Here is a 23,095-nt window from a genome sequence, read left to right on the forward strand (position 1 = left end):
TAATGAGTTGCTTTATCATTTTTTTTTTCTCGTCTTAAAAATTAAAACAGACCAGGCATGGTGGCTATAATCTTAGCACTTTGGGAGCCGAGCCAGGCAGATCACAAGGTCAGGAGTTTGAGACCAGCCTGGCTAATAGGGTGAAACCCTGTCTGTACTAAAAATACCAATTTAGCCAGGCGTGGTGGTGGGCGCCTGTAGTCCCAGCTACTTGGGAGGCTGAGGCAGGAGAATCGCTTGAACCTGGGAGGCGGAGGTTGCAGTGAGCCGAGATCACGCCACTGCACCCCAGCCTGGGCAACAAAGCGAGACTCTGTCTCCAAAAAAAAAAAAAAGAAAAGAAAACAAACTACTGAGACTTTTGATTTAGGCTGAACCACAGGGAGTGGCCAATTTTTGGTAAAAAATGATCAAGTACTGGCCATTTCATGTGGTTCAACCTAATATCAAACTCAGTATTTCCAGGACTAATAGGTGACATTTCCTGAATTAATTTTGGTAGGTTTAGATTAGGTGGTCAATTATTTTCCCAGACTCTCCTGTGTGCCCACAGCAGAGTTCCAGCACAACTGTAAGCAACAAATACGACACATATTCTTTCAGCAACATGTCTGTGCCTCTTCTGCTTGGCCCTCTGCTAGTTCTGGGGACACACAGGAATTATGTATTCAGTCATTCATCCCTCTAGGAGTCATGTTGCCTATCCCTCAAAATTCATGTGTTGGAAACTTAATTCCCAATGCAACAGAGTAGGAAGGTGCAGCCTTTTAGGAGGTGTGTAGGTCATGAGCGCTCCACCCTCATGAATGAGCTAATATTATTAGTAAAAGACCTGATGGAGGGAATTCTTTTTTTGCTCTTCCACTTTGTCATGTGAGGACACAGCATGCTCCCCTTCAGATGGCGCAGCATGTAAGGCACCATGTTGGAAGCAGAGAGCAGCCCTCACCAGATGGCAGTGCCTTGATCTTGGCCTATCCAGCCTCCAGAACTGTGAGAATAAATGTCTGTTTAAGTTGCCCAGCCTGTGGACTAAGACCACGATTGGTACCAGGGGAGTGGGGTGTTGCTAAAACAAATACCTAAAAATGTGGAAGCGGCTTTGGAACTGGGTAATGGGTTGAGGCTAGAAGAGTTGTGAAATGAAAGCAGGAAAAAGCTTGTATTGCCATGAGTGGAGCATTAAGGGTGATTCTGGTGAGGGCTCAGAAGAAGAGGAGAGCTGTGGGGAAATTCTCACTCATTCTCCTGAGAAACTGCGTAAGTGGTTTTGAACCGAATGCTGATAAAAATATGGACTGTAAAGACCATTCTGATTAGGTCATAGACAGAAATGAAGAATATCACTGGAAACTGGGGAAAAGGAAACTTGTTACAAAGTGGCAAAGAACGTGACTGAATTATGTCCATGTCTGTGTTCTAGGACCTTGTAAGGGGCAGAACTTAGGAGCAATGAACTAGAATATTTGGCAGAAGAAATTTCTAAGCAGGGAAGTGTGCAGGATGCTGTGTGGTTTCTCTTAACTGCTTATGTTAAAATGGGAGAAGAGAAATTATTTAAAGACAGAATTTATAATTCAAAGGGAAGCAGAACACCAAGATTTGGACAATTCTTAGTCCAGCCATGTAAAGAAAAAGATTTAGACAATTCTCGTAAAGAATAAAAAGCCACGTAAAGAATAAAAAAGTATGTGTGATGGCTCATGCCTGTAATCCCAGCATTTTGGGAGGTTGAAGCGAGTGGATCACTTGAGGTCAGGAGTTCGAGACCAGACTGGCCAACATGGTGAAACACCGTCTCTACTAAAAATACAAGTTAGCTGGGCGTGGTGGCAGGCGCCTGTAATCCCAGCTATTTGGGAGCCTGAGGTAGGAGAATCACTTGAACCCGGGAGGCAGAGGTTGCAGTGAGCTGGGTTGGCACCACTGCACTCCAGCCTGAGTGACAGAGTGAGACTCCGTCTCAAAAAAAAAAAAAAAAAAAAAAGGAGTTTTAGGCCGGGCATGGTAGCTCATGCCTGTAATTTCAGCACTTTGGAAGGCCGAGGTGGGTAAATCACTTGAGATCAGGAGTTCGAGACCAACCTGGCCAACATGGTGAAACCCCATCTCTACTAAAACTATTAAAAAAAAAAAAAAATTAGCCAGACATTGTGGCAAGCACCTGTAATCCTAGCTACTCGGGAAGCTGAGGCAGGAGAATCACTTGAACCCAGGAGGTGGCGTCTGCAGTGAGCCAAGATCGCATCACTGCACTCCAGCCTGGACAACAGAACGAGACTTTGTCTCAAAAAAAAAAAAGTGTGTTTAGAAGATAGCACACAGGGTGTGGCCAGGCCACCATTTGATGAGATTAGTATGGATACAAGAAAGCCATGTGCCATTTGTCAAGACAATGGGAGGATGACCCCAAAGGTATTATGGACATCTCGGGACAAGGGGAGGGGGCAACCATGCCCATCAAAAGCCCAGAGTGCTAGGGTCTTGGGGACAGATGGATTTTGAGGAGGGGCCCAGGGTGCCCATGGGACCTGTGTGCTCATTGCTGAGGGCCACCTTGGATCTCTGCACCCTGCACTCTGGCACAGTGCTCCTTGGCCACCCCACCTCTGATTCAAGCAGGCCCAGGTCCAGGTAGGACCACTGCTTTGGAGGGTGCAAGCAGTGAGCCTTGGTACATCCACGTGGTGCTTAATTCCGCAGGTGTGCAGAGTGCAAGAGCTGTGGAGGCATGGCTTCCTTCACCTAGATTTCCAGGAATGCCTCAGTGGGCCCAGGCAAAGAACTGCTGCAAAGACCAAGTCTCTGCAGAGAGCCCCCACTAGGGCAGTGCCTAGTGGAGTCATAAGAGTGGGGCTGCCCCAGAAACCCCAGAAGTGTAGAAGCACCAGCATAGAGTGCCAGTCTGGGAAAGCTGCGGGCAGGTTATTTCAGTGCATGGGAGCTGCAGCATGGGCTATACCCAGCAAAGCCATGTGGGTGGGCCTGCCTGAGGCCATGGGGACCTAACTTCCACCCCAGTGTACCTGGAAGGTGGGATATGGAGTCAAAGATTATTCTCATGCTTCAAGATTTAATGTTGGGCTGGGCACAGTGGCTTGTGCCTGTAATCCCAACCCACTGGGAAGCCCAGGAGGGAGGATTGCTTGAGGCAGAAGTTTGAAACCAGCCTGGGCAATGTAGTGAGACCCCATCTCTACAAAAATAAAAAAAAATTAGCTCAGCAGAATGGCACAGACATGTAGTCCTAGCTACGGGAGAGGCTAAGGCAGGAAGATTGTTTGAGCCCAGAAGTTCATGGTTGCAGCAAGCTATGATCGTACACGGTCTGCTCTCCGGCCTGGGTGACAGAGCAAGACACTGTCTCAAAAAAAATTGAAATTAAAAAAAAAAACATTTAATGTTTGTCTTGTTAGGTTTTGGACTTACGTGGGACCTCTTACTCCCTTCTTTTCTATTGCTCCCTTTTGGAATGCGAATGTCTGTCCTGTGACTGTTCCACCATTGTATTTTAGAAGTATATAACTTGTTTGATTTCACAGGCTCACAGCGGGAGAGCAACTTGCCTCAGAATGACTCTTACTTTGAGTCTCATCCATATCTGATTTAGATGGGACCCTGTACTTTAGCTTTGAATTGTTACTGGAACAAATTAAGACTTTAGGCAATGGGATGGAATGAATGTATTTTACATACAAGAAAGACACAAATTTGGGAGGTCAGAGGTGGAATGTTACAATCTGAATATGTACCCCAAAATTTGTAGTGTTAAGGAGGTGTGGCCTTTCGGGAAGTGTTTAGTTCATGGGGCCTGTAGCCTCATATATTGATTAATGCTATTATAAAAGGGCTTGACGGAGAAAGTGTGGTCTTTTTTCGTCCTTCCATTTTCTGTCATGTAAGGACAGAGCATTCCTCCCCTCTGGAGGATGCCGCATTCAAGGCACCATTTTGGAAGCAGCTAGCAAACTTCATTAAATGCTGGCATCTTGGATCTTGGCCTTCACACCCTCTAGAACTGTGAGAAATGAATTTCTGTTGTTTATAAGCTACCCAGTCTAAGATATTCTGTTATAGCAGCACAGGCAGACTAAGACACAAGTATGGTGCACATCCATACCTACAGCAGCGCTTGTCCATGACATTTTCTGTATCTCTGTTGTCACCCTAATTAGTTTGGCATTACCTACCATCTAGATACCTCCTTCAGTCCACACTTTCATTCTTTATATACAATGCTGGATGATTAATACTCAACATGTCCTTCAAAACTCAGCTCTTTTTCCTTGGAACAAAATATATGCTAATTAACTTTTTGTTAAATGTAATTAAATGTATCTACCTGACTACCACACAGCCCAAAGAGATGGGGAGGTGTTATAGACTGAATGTGTCCCCCATAAAATTCATGTGTAGAAGTCCTAACCCCAGTAACTCAGAATGTGATTGTCTTTGGAGGTAGGGTCTTTAAAGACGTAATTAAAGTGAAATGAAGTCATTGAGGTGGCCCCAATTCTAATCTGACTGATGTTCTTATAAGACGAGGAGACTGAGTCCAGACCCAGTGGCTCATGCCTGTAATCCCACTACATTGGGAAACCAAAGCATGCAGATAACTGGAGGCCAGGAGTTCAAAACCAGCCTGGGCAACATGGTGAAACTCTGTCTCTACCAAAAAAAAAAAAAAAAAAAAATATTTCCGGACATGGTGGCTCATGCCTGTGGTCCTAGCTCCTTGGGAGGCTAAAGTGGGAAGATCACTTGAGCCTGGGAGGTGGAGGTTGCAGTAAGCAGAGATTGCGCGACTGTACTCCAGCCTGGGTGACAGAGGGCAACCCTATCTCGAAAAAAAAAGTAAAAAAAAAAAAAAGAGAGGAGACTGAGACACAAACATGGACAAAGGGAAGACTATGTGGAGACACAGAGAGAAAATTGTCATCTACAAGCCAAGGAGTGAGGCCTCAGAAAGAACCAACCCTGGTGACACATTGATCTCAGACTTCTGGCCTCCAGAGCCATGAGACAATACATTTCTGTTGTTTAAGCCACCTAGTCTGTGGTACTTTGTTATGGAGCCCATAGTAAACTAATACAGAAGACAAAATTCCCTGCTGTTCCTTAATTCTTCCACTATAACTTGTGTGTATTTCTTTATATCTTATTTCTTGTATATCTTATTTCTTGATTTTGCCTGTTTATAAACTTTACATAAATTGAATAATGCTGTGTGTATTCTCCTGTGACTTGCCTTTTCTGTTCAACATGCTATTCACATTTCTCCATATTAATGTGTAAGCTGTAGCTTATTTGTATTCACTGCTATATGGCATTCCATTGTGTGGATATTCCACAAATTACCTCTTTTAAAACTTGTGATGGACATTTGGGTTGTTTGTATTTTCACATGTCTCTGGGTATACATGTGCAAGAGTTTCTGTAGGCTATGTAGCTAAGAGTAAAATTTGTGAACTTTAGGGTATATACAATTTCAATTTCCTAGGTAATGACAAATTATTTCTCAAAATGATTGTACCAGTTCATATTCCCAATAGCAGTAAATGAGAGTTCCCACTGCACTGCTCTGCATCCTTGTCAACACTTAGGATTGACTGACTTTTTGATTTTTGCCAGATTCAGTTGGTATGAGATAGTACCTCAAATGTGTTACCTTGTTACATGTTTTGAGCCATTTGTGTTTCTTTTCTCTAGTGCTTGTTCATGTATTTTTCAATTTTTTTACTGTAGTAAAATATATATAATGAAATTTATCATTTTACTCATGTTTAAATATATAGTCCAGTGTTATTAAATACATTCATAAATGTTGTACAGCCATTACCACTATTCATCTATTTAACTCATCATTTTGTAAAACTGAAATGTTATACCTATTAAGAACTCCCCCATCCTCCAACATGCCAGCCCCTGGTGACACCATTCTTTTTGTGTCTCTCATTTTAACTACTCTAAATAGTGGAATAACACAGTATTTGTCTTTTGTGACTGGTTTATTTCACTTAGCAAAATATCTTCAAGGTGCATCCATGTTGTCGTATAATGCAAAGTTTCCTTCCCCTTTAAAGTGGAATAACATTCCATTGTATGTATATACCACATTTTGCTTATCCATTCATCTGTCAGTAGACACTTGGGTTGCTTATGTTTGAGCTATTGTGAATTATGCTGCTGTGAACATAGGTATACAAGTATCTCTTCAAGACTCTACTTTTAATTCCTTTGGGTACACAGCCATAAGTGGAATTGCTGGATCATATGGTAATCCTGTGTTTAAATTTTTGAGGAACCACCACACTGTCTTCCACAGTGATTGTACCATTGTATATTCCCACCAGCAGTGCCCTAGGGTTTCAGTTTCTCCACATCCTTATTTTCTGGGTATTTTTGATAATAGCCTTCCTCATGGATATGAAGTGGTATCTCACTGTAGTTTTGATTTGCATTCCTTTAATAACTAGTGATATTGAGCATCTTTTCATGTGCCTATTGCCTTTTCATGTGCCTATTGCCTTTTCATGTATCTTCTTTGGAGAAATGTCTATTCAAGTCCTTTGCTCATTTTTCAGTTGGTTTGTATTTTGTTGTTGAGTTTTAGTTCTCTATATATTCTGGATATTAAGTCCTTATTAAAGATATGATTTGCAAATATTTTCTCCCATGCTATGGGTTGCTTTTTTACTCTATTGACTGTGTCTTTTGATGCACAAAATTTTTTAATTTTCATGAAGTCTAATTTTCTATTTCTGTTTTGTTGCCATTTCCAAGAAATCACTGCCAAATCCAATGTTGTGAAATTTTTGCTGTTTTTTTTCCCTAATAGTTTTATTGCTTTAGGTTTTACATTTAGGTCTTTCATCCATTTTGAGTTCATATTTTTTACATGACATTAGATAAGGGTCCAATCACATTATTCTGCATGTGGATATCCAGTTTTCCCAGCACTACTTGTTGTTGAAAAGGACTGTAAGGTCTTGGCACCCTTATCAAAAGCTATTTGAAACTAGATGTGGTGGTATGGGCATGTAATCCCAGCTACTAGGGAAGCCGAGGCAGGAAGATTGCTAGAGCCCAGGAGTTCAAAACCAACCTGGACAACATAAGGAGACCCTCTCTCAAAAAAAAAAAAAAATGGTGACTGGGCACAGTGGCTCATGCCCGTGTGATCCCAGCACTTTGGGAGGCTGAGGCAGGTGGATCACTTGAGGCCAGGAGTTCAAGACCAGCCTGGCCAACATAGCCAAACCCCATCTCTACTAAAAATACAAAAATTAGCTGGGTGTGGTGGCATGCACCTGTATTCCCAGCTACTTGGGAGACTGAGGCACGAGAATTACTTGAACCTGGGAGGCAGAGGTTGCAGTGAGCCAAGATCGGGCCACTGCACTCCAGCCTGGGCAACAGAGCGAGACTCCATCTCAAAAAAAAAAAAAAAAGAAAAAAAGAAAAAGAAAGTAATTAGACCATATATGCAAGAGCTATTTCTGGGCTCTCTATTTCATCTCATTGGTTTATATGTCTGTCTTTTTGCCAGTGCCATACTGTTTGGATTAGTATAGCTTTGTAGTAAGTTTTGAAATCAGGAAGTGTGAGTTATCCAGCTTTGTTCCTTTTCAATGTTGTTTTGGCTATTATTAAAGGTCCCTTGAGATTCCATATGAATTTTAGAGTGAACTTTTTTATTTCTACAAAAAAAAAAATCATTGGGTTTTTGATAGAGATTTCACTGAATCTGTAGATCACATTGGGTAGTTTTGACATTTTAACAGTAATCTTCAGTCCAGGCACTGTGGCTCACACCTGTAATCCCAGCACTTTGAGAGGCCAAGGCAGGTGGATCACCTGAGGTCAGGAGTTTGAGACCAGCCTGACCAACATGGCAAAGCTCCATCTCTCCTAAAATTACCAAATTAGGCCGGGTGCAGTGGCTCACGCCTGTAATCCCGGCACTTTGAGAGGCCGAGGCAAGCAGATCATGTCAGGAGATCGAGACTATCCTGGCTAACACGGTGAAACCCCATCTCTACTAAAAATTTAAAAATTAGCTGGGCCTGGTGGCAGGAGCCTATAGTCCCAGCTACTTGGGAGGCTGAGGCAGGAGAATGGCGTGAACCCAAGAGGCGGAGCTTGCAGTGAGCTGAGATCATGCCACTGCACTCCAGCCTGGGCAACAGAGCGAGACTTTGTCTCAAAAAAAAAAAAAAAAAAAAATGAAATTAGCCACGCATGGTGGCACATGCCTGCCTGTAATCTCATCTACTCAGTAGGCTGAGGCAGGTGAATTGCTTGAACCTGGGAGGCTGAGGTTGTCATGAGCCGAGATCGTGCCACTGCACTCCAGCTTGGGCAACAAGAATGAAACTCGGTCTCAAAAAAACAAAACAAAACCAAAAAAAAGCAACACTAAACAATATTCTTCCAATCTGTGAACACAGGATATGTTTCTATTTATGTTCTTTTTTAATTTATTTCAGCAATGTGTTTTTAGTTTTTATTGTAGGAGTTGTTCACTTCTTTGGTTAATTGTATTTTACTCTTTTTGATGTTGCTTTAAATGGAATTGTTTTTGTAATTTTCTTTTAGATTGTTCATTGTTAGTGTATACAAATGCAACTGATTTTTATGTGTTTATTTTGTAGCCTGCTATTTTGCTGAACTTACTAGTTTTAGTAGGTTTTTGGTGAAATCTTTAGGATTTTCTTTATAAGATTATTGCATTTACAAACAGATAATTTTACTTCTTCCTTTCCAATTTGGATGCCTTTTATTTATTTATTTTGCATAGTTACTGCAGCTAAAACTTCTAGTACTATTTTGAATAGAAGTGGCAAAAGCAGTGCTTTTGTTTTGAATAGAAGTGGCAAAAGCATTCCTGTCTTGTTCCTGATCTTACAGGAAGAGCTTTCAGTCTTTCACCATGATGTTTATGATGTTTGCCGTAGGTTTTTGATATATGGCCTTTATTTTGTTGAGATAGTTTCTTTCTGTTCCTAGTTTGTTTCGTGTTTTTATCATGAAAGAGTGTTGAATTTTGTCAAATGCTTTTTCTGCATCAATTGAGATGATCGTGTGGGTTTTTTTCTTCTTTCTGTAATGTGGTGTATTACATTGATTGATTTTCATATGTGGTACCATCTTTGCATTCCTGGAATAAATTATATTTGGTCATGGTATACAATCCTTTTAAAATGCTGCTGAATTTGTAGAACTTTGTGGAGAATTTTTGCATAAATGTTCATAAGGGACTACCTGATCAGAAAATGGGTAAAGGGAGTTCTATAAACAAAAGCAAATAATAATAGAAGATGGCTTGGAACTTCAGAAAGGAAAAAGAACATTGGAATGAGTAAATATAATGGAGTAGCCTCATGATTCTATTAAATTACATTTAATGGTTGAAGTAAAAATTATACCCTTTGATGTTGTGTTTAATGTATATGGAATAAATACCTAAGGCAATTATATTTAAGAACTAGGGAGGGTATGAGGACATTATGGAAGTAAAATTTCTCTACTTCAATTAAAGTAATAAAGCATCAATAGATGTTAGACTGTGCTAAGTTACATTTGGATATATGTACTACCTAGAGTAATCACTAAAGAAACTGTACAAAAGTGATTTTTAGAAAATGTTCAAATAGGCCCGGCGCTGTGGCTCGTGCCTGGAATCTCAGCACTTTGGAAGGCCGAGGCAGGCAGATTGCCTGAGGTCAGGAGTTCGAGACCAGCCTGACCAATATGGTGAAACCCCATCTCTACTAAAAATACAAAAATTAGCTGGGCATGGGGGCGGGCACCTATAATCCCAGCTACCTGGAAGGCTGAGGTAGGAGAATTTCTAGAACCAGGGAGGCGGAGGTTGCAGTGAGCTGAGACAGGGCCATTGCACTTCAGCCTGGGCAACAAGAGTGAAACTCTGTCTAAAAAAAAAAAAAAAAAAAAAAAAATTCAAGTAACCCACAGGAAAGTAAGAAAAGAAACAGAGGAGAAGCACAGAAAGCAAGCAGAACACAAATAATAAAAAGGCTGATTTAAGCTCTGACATATCAGTAAATAATTTAAATTCAAACGGTCTCAATATACCAATTAAATAATTGACAGTTGATTTAAAAACCATGATTAATAATATGCTGTCTATAAGAAACTCACTAATGTCACAAGTTGTTAAAAGTTAAAGGATAGAAAAAGATATATCATGCAAACATTATTTTTTAAAAAACATATTAGATACAGAGTTTAGAGCAAAGCAAATTACTACTATTATACATAAGTATAATAGGAGTATCTAAACAAGAAAAACAAAGTAATGGAAAAAAGTAAGTGTTAAAAAGCTATAATGCAACAAAAGCGTTGTTCAATAAAAGAAGACTTAAAACTATATACTGAAAAGTTACTCCATTTACATGGGAAAATCAACCCAGCTGGCCAACAATGAGAAATGTTCTGGTAAAATTGTTGAATTTTAAAGGGAAGAAGAAGAAAAACAAACAAACAAAAAACCTTTGGACAATCAGAGAGAAAAAGACCAAGTCATTTATAAGGGAAATGATACCAGATTGACATCAGACTTTTCAAAAGCAACACTATGCCATAGGACAATGAGTTCAGATGCTCAAGTGTTAATATAGTTTGAATGTTCTCCCTGCCCAAATCTCATGTTGAGATGTAATCCCTAGTGTTGGAGGTAGAGCCTGATGGGAGGTGATTGGATCATGGTGGGCAGAGTTCTCATCAATGGTTTAGCACCATCCCCTCTTGGTACCATATAGTGAGTGAGTTCTCACAAGATCTGGTTGTTTATAAGCACTGCCTCCCTCTCTCTCTCCCTCGTGCTCTGGCCATGTGAAGATACCTGCTGTAGCTTTGCCTTCCACCATGAATAAAAGCTCCCTGAGGCCTCTCCAGAAGCAGATGTTGCCATGCTTTCTATATAGCCTGTGGAACTGTAAACCAATTAAACCTCTTTTCTCATAAATTACCCAGTCTCATGTATTTCGTTATAGCAATGCAAGAACAGGCTGATACAGAAAATTAGTATTGAAAAGTGTGGCATTGGCCAGGCGCGGTGGCTCAAGCCTGTAATCCCAGCACTTTGGGAGGCCAAGACGGGCAGATCACGAGGTCAGGAGATCGAGACCATCCTGGCTAACACGGTGAAACCCCGTCTCTACTAAAAAATACAAAAGGCTGGACGCGGTGGCTCACGCCTGTAATCCCAGCACTTTGGGAGGCCGAGGCGGGCGGATCACAAGGTCAGGAGATCGAGACCACGGTGAAACCCCGTCTCTACTAAAAATACAAAAAATTAGCCGGGCGCGGTTGTGGGCGCCTGTAGTCCCAGCTACTCGGGAGGCTGAGGCAGGAGAATGGCGTGAACCCGAGAGGTGGAGCTTGCAGTGAGCCGAGATCGCGCCACTGCACTCCAGCCTGGGCGACAGAGCGAGACTCCGTCTCAAAAAAAAAAAAAAAAATACAAAAAACTAGCCGGACGACGTGGCGGGCGCCTGTAGTCCCAGCTACTAGGGAGGCTGAGGCAGGAGAATGGCGTGAACCCAGGAGGCGGAGCTTGCAGTGAGCTGAGATCCGGCCACTGCACTCCAGCCTGGGTGCCAGAGCGAGACTCCGTCTCAAAAAAAAAAAAGAAAAGAAAAGCGTGGCATTGGTATAAAGGTACCTGAAAACATGGAAGCAGCTTAGGAATTGGGTAACAGGCAGAGGTTGGAGGAATGTGGAAGGCCCAGAAGAAGACAGGAAGATGAGGGAAAATTTGTAACATCCTAGAGACTTGTGAAATTGTTGCAACCACAATGCTGATAGTGATATGGAAAATGAATTCCAGGCAGAGGAGGTCTCATACAGGAATAAGAAAGTTATTGGGAACTGGAGTAAAGGTCACTTTTCCTGTGCTTTAGCAAAGAACTTGGCTGTACTGTGCTCCTGCTCTAGGGATCTGTGGAACTTTAAACTTGAGAGTGATGATTTCGGTTATCTGGTGGAAGAAATTTCTTTTTTGTTTGTTTGTTTTTTTTGAGACAGAGTCTCAGTCTGTCACCCAGGCTGGAGTAGATCTCGGCTCACTGCAGCCTCCGCCTCCCAGGTTCAAGCAATTCTTATGCCTCAGCCTCCCAAGTAGCTGGGATTACAGGCATGCACCACCATACCCAGCTAATTTTTGTATTTTTAGTAGAGACAGGGTTTCACCATGTTAGCCAGGCTGGTCTCGAATTGACCTCAAGTGATCCACCTGCCTTGGCCTCCCAAAGTGCTGGGATTACAGACATGAGCCACAATGCCCAGCCTTGGAAGAAATTTCTAAGCAGCAAAGCATTCAAGATGTTACCTGGGTGCTTCCAAGAACCTGTGTTCATATGTGTGAGCAAGGAAATGACCTGAAACTGGAACTCGTATTTAAAAGGGAAGCAAAGCAAAATTTGCGGCCTGGCCATGTGGTAGAAAAGAAAGGCTCATTTTCAGGGGAGGAATTCAAGCAGGCTACAGAAATTTGCATAAAAAGGAGCCAAATGCTAATAACAGAGATAATGGGGAAGAGCCCTTGAAGGTACTTCAGAGAACTTTGTGGCAGCCCCACCCATCCCAGGCTAGGAGGACTAAATGGTTTTGTGGGCCAGTCCCAGGGTCCCACTGTCCTGCACAGCCTCAGGACACTGCTCCCTGCATCCCAGCCACTCCACCTCCAACCATGGCTCAAAGGAGCCCAGGTCCAGCTCTGGCTGCTGCTTCAGGGGGTGAAAACCATAAGCCATGGTGGCTTCTACTTGATGTTAAGCATGTGGGTTCACAGAGTGCAAGAGTTGAGTCTTGGGAGTCTCCACCTAGATTTCAGAGGATGTATGGAAAAGCCTGGATGGTCAGGCAGAAGCCTGCTGCAGGGGCATAGCACTCATGGAGAACCTCTACTAGGGAAGTGCAGAGGAGAAATGTGGAGTTGGGGCCCCCACACAGAATCCTTACTGGGGCACTGCCTAGTGGAGCTGTAGGAAGAGGGCCACTATCCCCCAAACCCAGAATGGTAGAGCCACTGATAGCTTGCACCATACGCCTGGAAAAGCTGCAAGCACTCAACACCAGCCTGTGAGAGTAGCCATGGGGGCTGACCCCCACAAAGGCACAGAGGCGGAGCTTCCCAAGGCATTGGGAGCCCACCCTTATACCAGTCTGCCCTGGATTTGAGACATGGAGTCAAAATACCTGGCCAATTTCTCCCTTTTGGAACATGAGTATTTACCCAATTTCTTTTGGCCAATTTCTCCCTTTTGGAACATGAGTATTTACCCAATGCCTGTACCCCCATTGTATCTTGGAAGAAACTCATTTGGTCTTTATTTTACAGGCTTATAGGTGGAAGGGACTAGCCTTGTCTCAGATGAGATTTTGGACTTTGACTTTTGAGTTAATGCTGGAATAAGTTTAGACTCTCGGGGACTGTTGGTAGGGCATGATTGTATTTTCCAATGTGAGTAGGACATGAGATTTGGAGGGGCCAGGGGTGAAATGATATAGTTTGGATGTTGTCCTCACCCAAATCTCATCTGGAATTGTAATCCCCAATGTTGGAAGTGGGGCGTAGTGGGAGGTGATTGGATCATGAGGGGCAGAGTTCTCATGAATGGTTTAGCACCATCCCAGCCTCAGTACTCTATAGTGAGTGAGTTCTCACAAGATCTGGTTGTTTAAAAGTGTATAGTACCTCCCTCTTCTCTCTCTTCCTCCTGCTCCAGCTTTGTCTTCTGCCATAAGTAAAAGCTCCCCAAGGCCTCCTCAGAAGCAAATGCTGACATGATTTCTGTACAACCTGTGGAACTGGGAGCCACTTAAACTTCTTTTATTATAAATTATCGAGTCTCAGGTATTTATTTATTTATAGCAATGGGAGAACGGACTGATACAAATATCTTGTTAAGATGTAAATATTATCCAAAGTAATCTACAGAATAAATAAAGTTTCTGTAAAAATTCCAACATTCTTTTTTTTTTTTTTTTTTTTTTTTTTGAGACAGAGCCTTGCTCTGTCACCCAGGCTGGAGTGCAATGGCACCTCACTGCAAACTCCACCTCCTGGGTTCATGCCATTCTCTTGCCTCAGCCTCCCGAGTAGCTGGGACTACAGGTGCCCGCCACCAGGCCTGGCTAATTTTTTTTTTTTTTTTGTATTTTTAATAGAGACAAGGTTTCACCGTGTTAGCCAGGATGGTCTCGATCTCCTGACCTCATGATCCACCCGCCTCGGCCCCAATAGCCTTTCTTTACAGAAATGGAAAAGAGATTTTCTAATCAGCCAATGCAACCTTTGTATATGTAAAGACCACAAACTTACATGAACATAGATGATATAGTTTGGCTCTGTGTCTGCACACAAATCTCATGTCAAATTGTAATCCCTATGTGTTGGAGGAGGGGCCTGATGGGAGGTGACTGAATCATGGGGGCGGATGTTCCACTTGCTATGTTCATTATAGTGAGTTCTCACGAGATTTGGTTGTTTGGAACTGTGTAGCACCTCCCCCTTGGCTCTCTCTCTCTCCTGCTCTGATACGTAAAGACATGCTCTCTTCCCCTTTGCCTTTGGCCATGACTGTAAGTTTCCTGAGGCCTCCCAAGCATGCTTCCTATAGAGCCTGCAGAACTATGAGTCAATTAAACCTCTTTTTTTCATAAATTACCTAGTCTCAGGTAGTTCTTTATAGCAGTGTGAGAATGGACTCATACAGTATAATAACTTATTTGAATATTGTTCAAATGAGTCCTTCCTGAGGAGTCTTCTAGACTAGGGATCAGAAAACGATGGTCTGCAGGCCAGTCTGGCTCACTACTTGTTTTTGTGTGGTGCATGAGCCATATAAAAAGTGTAACATAAATATCGATGGGTCCATATAGATATAAATAAATGTTTCAACTTGAAATAAGTGGGGGAGATTAGATAAATTGCCTGTACAGAATAATTCCAGATTAATTTATGTAGCTAATTCCCTCTCCCTGCCACCAAAATGGGGGATGCACTTAGTAACTTGCTTCCAAAAAGTAGAGTATTGAAGTGAGGTTGTGGGGACAGAGAATAAGTTTACAGTGAAAAAAACCTGACAAACCCTACCTCAGCCATGTGATCAAGGTTAACTTCCTCAGTAATGTTGGAAGCATGTTGATAGCATGTATCCATGATATATTGTGATGAGAATGCCACTTTACTTCTGCAGCCTCCCTCTCCATAGTTAGTCCCTAATCCCAGACTAACTATGAGAAAAACATCAGGCAACCCCAAATTGAAGGACATTCTGCAAAAAGTCTGGGAAGTTCTTCTCAAAACTACCAAGGTGATCAAAGACAAGGGAAGTCTGAGAAACTGTCATAGACCAGAGAACGCTAAGGAGACAGAATGAATAAATGTAATGTGGCATCTTGAATTGGATCCTGGAACAGAAAAAAGACATTGAGGAAAAATTAATGAAATCCAAACAAAGCATCACGTGTAGTTAATAACGATGTGCCAATGTTGGTTTCTTAGTTGTGATACAGGTACCATGGGAAACTGGGTCAGGAGTATATAGCGATTCTCTGTACAATCTTTGCAACTTTTCTTAACCTGCAAATATTATTTTTTTAAAGTTTATTTTTAAGAAAGTTTTAAGGTATATATTAGACTGAATATTTGTGTCTCCACAAAATATATATGTGTTGAAGTCCCAAACTCCATGTGACTATATTTGGAGATGGGGCCTGTGAAGAAGTGATTATGGTTAAATGAGCTCATAGTGGCGGTGTGCTCGTAATCTGATAGGGCTGGTGCCTTTATAAGAAGAGAAAGATACCAGAGGTCTTTCTCCACCATGTGAGGACACAAGAAAGTGGACATTTACAAGACAAGAAGACGGCCCTCCCCAGGAATTCACCCTGCCAGATAGTGCTCTGGGACTTTTATCCTCTAGAACTGTGAGAATAAAATTTCTGTTGTTTAAGCCACTCAGTCTGTGGTATTTTGCTGTGGCAGCCTGAGCTGACAAATATGAGGTGCATGACTGTACTATGGCGGGGGTGTGCACAGGATGCTACTAGAACACTACGAAAGAAATACAATAATACATTATAAACTTCTGATGGTACTATACACGACAGCCTCTGAAATATTCACCCAAAACTGGAACCTGAATCACATCTAACTATAAGTTTAACAGAGGACCGAGAATCACTTTGAAGACAACATGGAGATGCAACCAGAATAATCATTCTCTAAGAAGCTATACAGGACAAATAACCTGCATTCTTCAATAAATAAATTACAAGGGAGAGACTAGGAAGGAATCAATACACTGAAAAGGACCTATCTGCCAAATACAATGTGTAGACCTAGTTAGGATCCTGATATGAATAAACTATTGTAAAACAGCAATGACAACAGCCAGATATTTTATTATATTAAAGAATGATAATCATTTGCTGTTTGTTTTGAGATGAAATCTCACTCTGTGCTGGAATACAGTGGCGTGATCTTGGTCCTTACTGGGGCAGTACTTGGCTCACTGCAACCTCCGCTTCCCAAGTTCAAGCAATTCTCCTGCCTCAGCCTCCTGAGTAGCTGGGATTACAGGTGCACACCACCATGCCCAGCTAATTTTTGTATTTTTAGTTGAGATGGTGTTTCACCATGTTGGCCAGGCTGGTTTCAAACTCTTGACCTCAAGTGATCCATCCGCCTCGGCCTCCCAAAGTGCTGGGATTACAAGCATGAGCCATCGCACCCAGCCTATCATTTGTTTTTAAAATTCATAAATTTTAAAGACACAAACAGAGTTATTGGCAAATAAAATAATGCAGTGTGGGCAATTTGTTTCAAAATTGGTAGAGGGAAGTGTCCTCATAAGATCAGGACATAGGCAGAGAAGTGAACTGAGTTATAGATGAAACAAAGTTGGCCATTGATTTATCGTTGTAAAAGCTGTGTGGTGAATTCGTTATTCTATTTTCTCTATGTTTTAATACCTTTGAAATTTTCCATGATACAAAGCTAGAAAACAGCAATATTTTTTCATCATTTTGAAAAAACTTATATAAACTATATATGACCTCCCCTTCCAGCCAAGATGGAGTAACAGAAACTGGACTTACCTCCCTTCTGAAACAAGCAAGCACACACAGTGACAAAAACAATAGTATATAAGACACTGGACCTCAGGCAATGAAAGACAGTGATCCCTGAGAGATGAGAAAAAACACTGTGAACTGCACAATCGCCACAGCCTACCACCCTGAGAAAGCTTCCAGACTGTGGCAAAGAGAGAACAGAGGCAGAGCCTGGAAGATTCCTGGACTTGAGAAGATGGAGCTGAGGGCCTGGGAGACCAAGGCAGCTTGAGTTGATGGAGCAGAGTCCAGAGAGGAGAGAGACACACTAGCAAAAACTCCCAAGGATCTGCAGTGAGTGAGACACCCTGGCGTGTTCAGATGAGTACTGATCACTTCATTCATGAGGAAATTACCATGTTAACAAACTGAGAAAAGAAAAATGTGATAATCTTAAGACATAGAAAAAGCATTTGATGAAATCCAACAAGATTCTTGATAAAAATTCTTGGCAAGTTGGTAATACGAACTTTCTCAACCTGGTAAAGGACAGCTACAGAAAACCTACAGGCACCATCGTACCTAGTAATGATGAAAGACTGGACGCTGATCCAATAGGATCAGGAGCAATTCCAAAATGCATGCTCTTGCCACTCCTATCCAGCATTGCACTGGAGGTTCTCACCAGTGCAATTGTTACAGTGGGTAGCCAGTCAGACATGAGCAGGGCAGGGGAGGCACCCCCACCAGGAATGTCAGGCCACCATCAGGTGATGGCCAGGCAGTTATTAAACTGTCTCTCTGAAATAATTATTGGTTGCAGGCAGTGCCAGGGAAAGGCAGTTTCCCAACAGATAGAAACACCTAAAACTGGTGATCGGCAGCTTCCCAATAAGGTCTCAAGAGTTGGATGAGTGGGCTCAAGCATGTGCACTAAGAGGCAAAATGGTGGAGTTTAACTGGCATATGACCTTCCTCTAGGAATGCTAGACTGGTAGAGGAAAAACACCTGAAGTGAGCATGCATATGACTCCAGTAAACACACTGCACATGTGGCCTCTCCCAAGCGCTAGCAGGCCACTGCACATGCAGTCAGCCTACCCCAAGGGAAGAATCAGGGGAGAAGTAGTGCATGACCCCGGAAGTATGCCAGTGTATAAAACCCTAAGTCAAAGGTCAAACTGTGCACTTGAATCTCTCAAGTCGCCCGCCTGGCCCTCTTCCAAGTGTACTTCTTTTCATTCCTGCTCTAAAGCTTTTTAATAAACATTCTCTCCTGCTCTAAAACTTGCCTCTGTCTCTCATTCTGCTTTATGCCCCTCACTCAAATTCTTTTGAGGAGGCAAGAATTGAGGTTGCTGCAGACCTGTACACATTTGCCGCTGTTAACACAATCAGGCAAGAAAAGAAATAAAAGACATGGAGAATAGAAAGTAAAACCAGCCGGGCGCGGTGGCTCAAGCCTGTAATCCCAGCACTTTGGGAGCCCGAGACGGGCGGATCACGAGGTCAGGAGATCGAGACCATCCTGGCTAACATGGTGAAACCCCGTCTCTACTAAAAAAATACAATAAAACTAGCCAGGCGTGGTGGCGGGCGCCTTGTAGTCCCAGCTACTCGGGAGGCTGAGGCAGGAGAATGGCGTAAACCCGGGAGGTGGAGCTTGCAGTGAGCTGAGATCCGGCCACTGTACTCCAGCCTGGGCGACAGAGCGAGACTCCGTCTCAAAAAAAAAAAAAAAAAAAAAAAGAAAGTAAAACCATTTTTATTCCCAAACATGATTGTCTATGTAGAAAAGCTGATGGGATCTAGAAAAATAAAGCTACCAAATCAAATGAGTGAGCTTAGCAAAGCAGAGGGATACAAGGTCAACATACAAAAAAATCAACTGTGTTTCTATAAAGTGGCAAGGAACAATCCAAAATTGAAATTGAAAAAACAATGTCCTTTACCATAGCATCAAGAAGATAAAATACTAGGGATAAATCTGCCAGAAAATGTGAAAGACCTGTTGTATTCATTTCCTAGGGCAGTCATAACAAATTACCACCAACTTGGTGGCTTAAAACAGCAGTGTATTTTCTCACAGTGCTGGAGTCCAGAAGTCTGTCTGACATCAAGGTGCTGGTAGGGCTGCAGTACTTGCAAAAGCTCCGAGGAACAGTCTGTTCTTTGCCTCTTTCTGCTTCTGTTGGCTTCAGATGTTCCTTGGTATTTCTTGGCTTGTAGCCCCATCATTCCAATCTCTGCCTCCATCTTCACGTCACCTTCTCCTCCCTCTCTCTTTCTCCTCTGTATCTCTCTTACAAAAACATGTCTTTGGATTTAGAGCCCATCTGGAGAATTCCGGGTGATCTCTGCATCTTGAGACATTAAATTGTATCTGCAGAGTTCTTTTTCCAAATAAAATCACATTCTCAGACCCTGGGTATTAAGACATGGGCATATGTTGGGGGCAGGGGCTATGATTCAACTCACTACACCCATACACTGAAAACTACAAAATACTGCCGAGAGAAATTAAACTGACCTAAAATAATGGAGATGTGCACCTTGTCCATGAGTCAGAGGATTCAAGATTGTTAGAATGTCAACTTCCCCCCATCATTGACCTATATATTCATTGCTAATCAAAATTCAAGCTGGCTTTTCTTGTAGAAATTGACAAGCTGATTCTCAAGTTCATGTGGAAAGGCAAAGGATCTAGAACGACCAAGACAACTTTGAAAAAGAACAAAATTGGGGGGCTAACACTAACTGATTTCAAGAACTACTATAAAACTACAGTAATCAATACTGAGTGGTTTTGGTATATAGATAGATTACTGGAACAGAATAATAATTCTAGAAAAAGACCCATGCATATATGGACATATGATTTTTGACAAAGGTACAAAGGCAATGGAGCAGAGAAAGGATAATCTTTTTTGTTTTGTTTTCTTTGTTTTGTTGTTTTTTTGTAGAGATGAGGGTCTTACTGTGTTGACTGGACTGGGCTTGAACTCCTGCCCTCAACCATCCTCCCACATTGGCCTCCCAAAGTGCTGGTATTACAGACGTGAGTCACCTCACCTGTCTGAGAAAAGATAGTCTTTCAACAAATGGTGCCGGGACAATTGGACATTTATATACATACATAAAAGAACTTGGATGTATATCGTTCACCGTATTAAAACATCAACTCAAAAAGGATTGTAAACCTAAATGTAAAATCTAAAATTATAAAATTTTTAGAAGAAAACATGAGAGAAACATGTGTGGCCTTGGGTTAGCTCAAGATTTGTGAGATACAACACCAAAAGTACAATCCATAAGAACAGGTCGGTAAAGTGAACTACATCAAAATTTAAAATGTGTTCCTCAAAAGACTCTGAGAGAGAATGAAAACAAAAACAAAAAGAAAATCTTAACTGCTCCATGAGAAGAATGAGAAGACAATCCACAGACTAGGAAAGAGTCTTTGCAAAGCATATATCTGTTAAAGGACTTGCATCCGGACTATATGAAACCTCTCAAAATTTGACAATAAGAAAAAAAGAGCAGCCCAAACTTTTAAATGTGCAAAAGATTTGAATAGAACAACAAAGATAAACGGTTGATAAATAAACACATGAAAATATGCACTATTAGTCATTAGAGAAATGCAAATTAAAACATCATTAGCTTTAGAGAAATACACACTTTAGAATGGTTAAAATTTAAAAGACCGACCATACCAAGTGTTGATGAGGATATAATGAAACGGAAACTCTTATCCACTTCCAGTGTGAATATAAAATGGCCCAACCCATTTGGAAAATGGTTTGGCAATACCGTATATGATCCAGCCATTCTGTCAAGGCATTTGAACCACAGCCAACTCCATCTTGAATAGGAGCTGGGTAAAATGAGGCTGAGACCTACTGGGCTGCATTCCCAGGAGGTTAGGCATTCTAAGTCACAGGATGAGATAGGAGGTTGGCGCAAAATACAGGTCATAAAGACCTTGCTGATAAAACAGCCTGCAGTAAAGAAGCCGGCTAAAACACCAAATCAAGATGGCAACAAGAGTGACCTCTGGTCATCCTCACTGCTACACTCCCACCAACGCCGTGACAGTTTACAAATGCCATGGCAACGTCAGAAACTTACCCTATATGGTCTAAAAAGGGGAGGCATGAATAATCCACCCCTTGTTTAGCATATCATCAAGAAATAATCATAAAAATGGGCAACCAGCAGCCCTCGGGGCCGCTCTGCCTATAACATAGTCATTCTTTTATTCCTTTACTTTCTTAATAAACTTGCTTTCACTTTACTCTATGGACTTGCCTCAAATTCTTTCTTGCTCGAGATCTAAGGACCCTCTCTTGGGGTCTGGATCAGGACCGCTTTTCTTTTTTTTTTTTTTTTTTTTTTTTTTGAGACAGAGTCTTGCTCTGTCGCCCAGGCTGGGGTGCAGTGGCCGGATCTCAGCTCACTGCAAGCTCCGCCTCCCAGGTTTAGACCATTCTCCTGCCTCAGCCTCCCGAGTAGCTGGGACTACAGGCGCCCGCCACCTCGCCCGGCTAGTTTTTTGTATTTTTTAGTAGAGACGGGGTTTCACCGTGTTAGCCAGGATGGTCTCGATCTCCTGACCTCGTGATCCGCCCGTCTCGGCCTCCCAAAGTGCTGGGATTACAGGCTTGAGCCACCGCGCCCGGCCAGGACCGCTTTTCTATAACAATTCCACTCCTAGGCATTTAGCCAAAAGAAAAAAAAATACATATGTCCCTACAAAGACTTATACATGAGTGTTCACAGCAGCTTTATGTGGAATAGCCAAAAACTGTAAATAACACAAACATCCATGAACAGGTGAACAGATAAACTAATTGTGGTTATAAAAATAGGTGAAATACTAGTTATCTATTTTAAAAGAATGAACTATTGATACATACAACAGGAATGAATTTCAACCTAATTATGCTGAGTGAAAGACTCTAGACAAAAAAAGAATTCTATACTGTGTGATTTCATGTATATGAAACGCTGGAAAATACAAAGTAATCTGTAGTGACAGATAGCTGATCTGTGGTTTCCTGGAGGTGGGGAAGGGAGAGGAAGGAGGCATGGCCATAACTTAAAAAGCAGGTTAGTTGCTTGCCACACACGGTGTCCAGTTAACAAAGTGAGATCTGGTACAAAAAAAAGTCAGTTTATTCCGGAGCTGGCTTATGGAAAGAGGCACAAAGCGCCATGACTTTAAATGTACTGCTTCACTTTTGGAGCAGAAAAGTTTTATAAGGTAGGAGGTGGGCCCCGCGCGGTGGCTAACGCCTGTAATCCCAACACTTTGGGAGGCCAAGGTGGGCGGATCACAAAGTCGGGAATTCAAGACCAGCCTGGCCAACATGGTGAAACCCCATCTCTACTAAAAATACAAAAATTAGCTGGGCATGGTGGTGTGTTCCTGTAGTCCCAGCGGAGGCTAAGGCAGGAGAATTGCTTGAACCGGGACCCAGGAGGCGAAGGCTGCAGTGAGCTGAGATCGCACCACTGCACTCCAGCCTGGGCGACAGAGCGAGACTCTGTCTCAAAACAAAAAGGCAGGGGGTGAAGTGTGCATGGGCAGGGGGACCCACTGCTAGTTTGGTGCCTTATCTATCCAACAGTTGAGCTGGCGCCTTCCTGGACAGAAATAAGTTGTAAAGGTGGCCACACCAGTATGCTTTTGACATGCCCTCCACATGGGTACAAGTTCCAAGGCAACCCCTGGAGGTGAGAGTTCCATGGGGTATGTTGCAGTCTGCAAATCAACTGTCAACTGTCAAGGAGAGATCCTCTTGGAGCATTGCCCTGTAGGGAGTGTCTGGTGAGGGGAGGTGAAGATTATATTTGCATTTCTGAAGGCCAAAGTAGGAAGTGGGAAGCAGAGAGGGAAAGAAAAAGAAAGAAATAAGAGAAAAAAAATTTTTTTAATTTAAACTATCTCTTGACTGGGCAAGGTGGCTTATGCCTGTAATCCCAGCACTTTGGGAGGCCAAGG

General features: G+C 42.3%; 1 protein-coding gene across 5 annotated transcripts in view; it reads left to right on the forward strand.

The window, feature by feature from the left end:
* PTPDC1 (protein tyrosine phosphatase domain containing 1) overlaps positions 1–23,095 on the forward strand; it is a 120,351-nt gene that overhangs the window by 86,258 nt on the left and 10,998 nt on the right. For 3 of the 5 annotated variants that reach the window (XM_077966438.1, XM_077966444.1, XM_015117284.3), the window contains one exon: positions 17,104–18,375. The exons of the other annotated variants lie outside the window; for them this stretch is intronic. In XM_077966438.1, the coding sequence (XP_077822564.1) occupies positions 17,104–17,166 (63 nt within the window). In that variant the 3' untranslated portion in view covers positions 17,167–18,375. Of the gene's footprint in view, positions 1–17,103; positions 18,376–23,095 lie in introns of those variants that run through there. 5 annotated transcript variants of the gene reach the window in all.

This window comes from Macaca mulatta, chromosome 15 (assembly GCF_049350105.2).
Source record: "Macaca mulatta isolate MMU2019108-1 chromosome 15, T2T-MMU8v2.0, whole genome shotgun sequence".
Lineage (NCBI taxonomy): Eukaryota > Metazoa > Chordata > Mammalia > Primates > Cercopithecidae > Macaca > Macaca mulatta.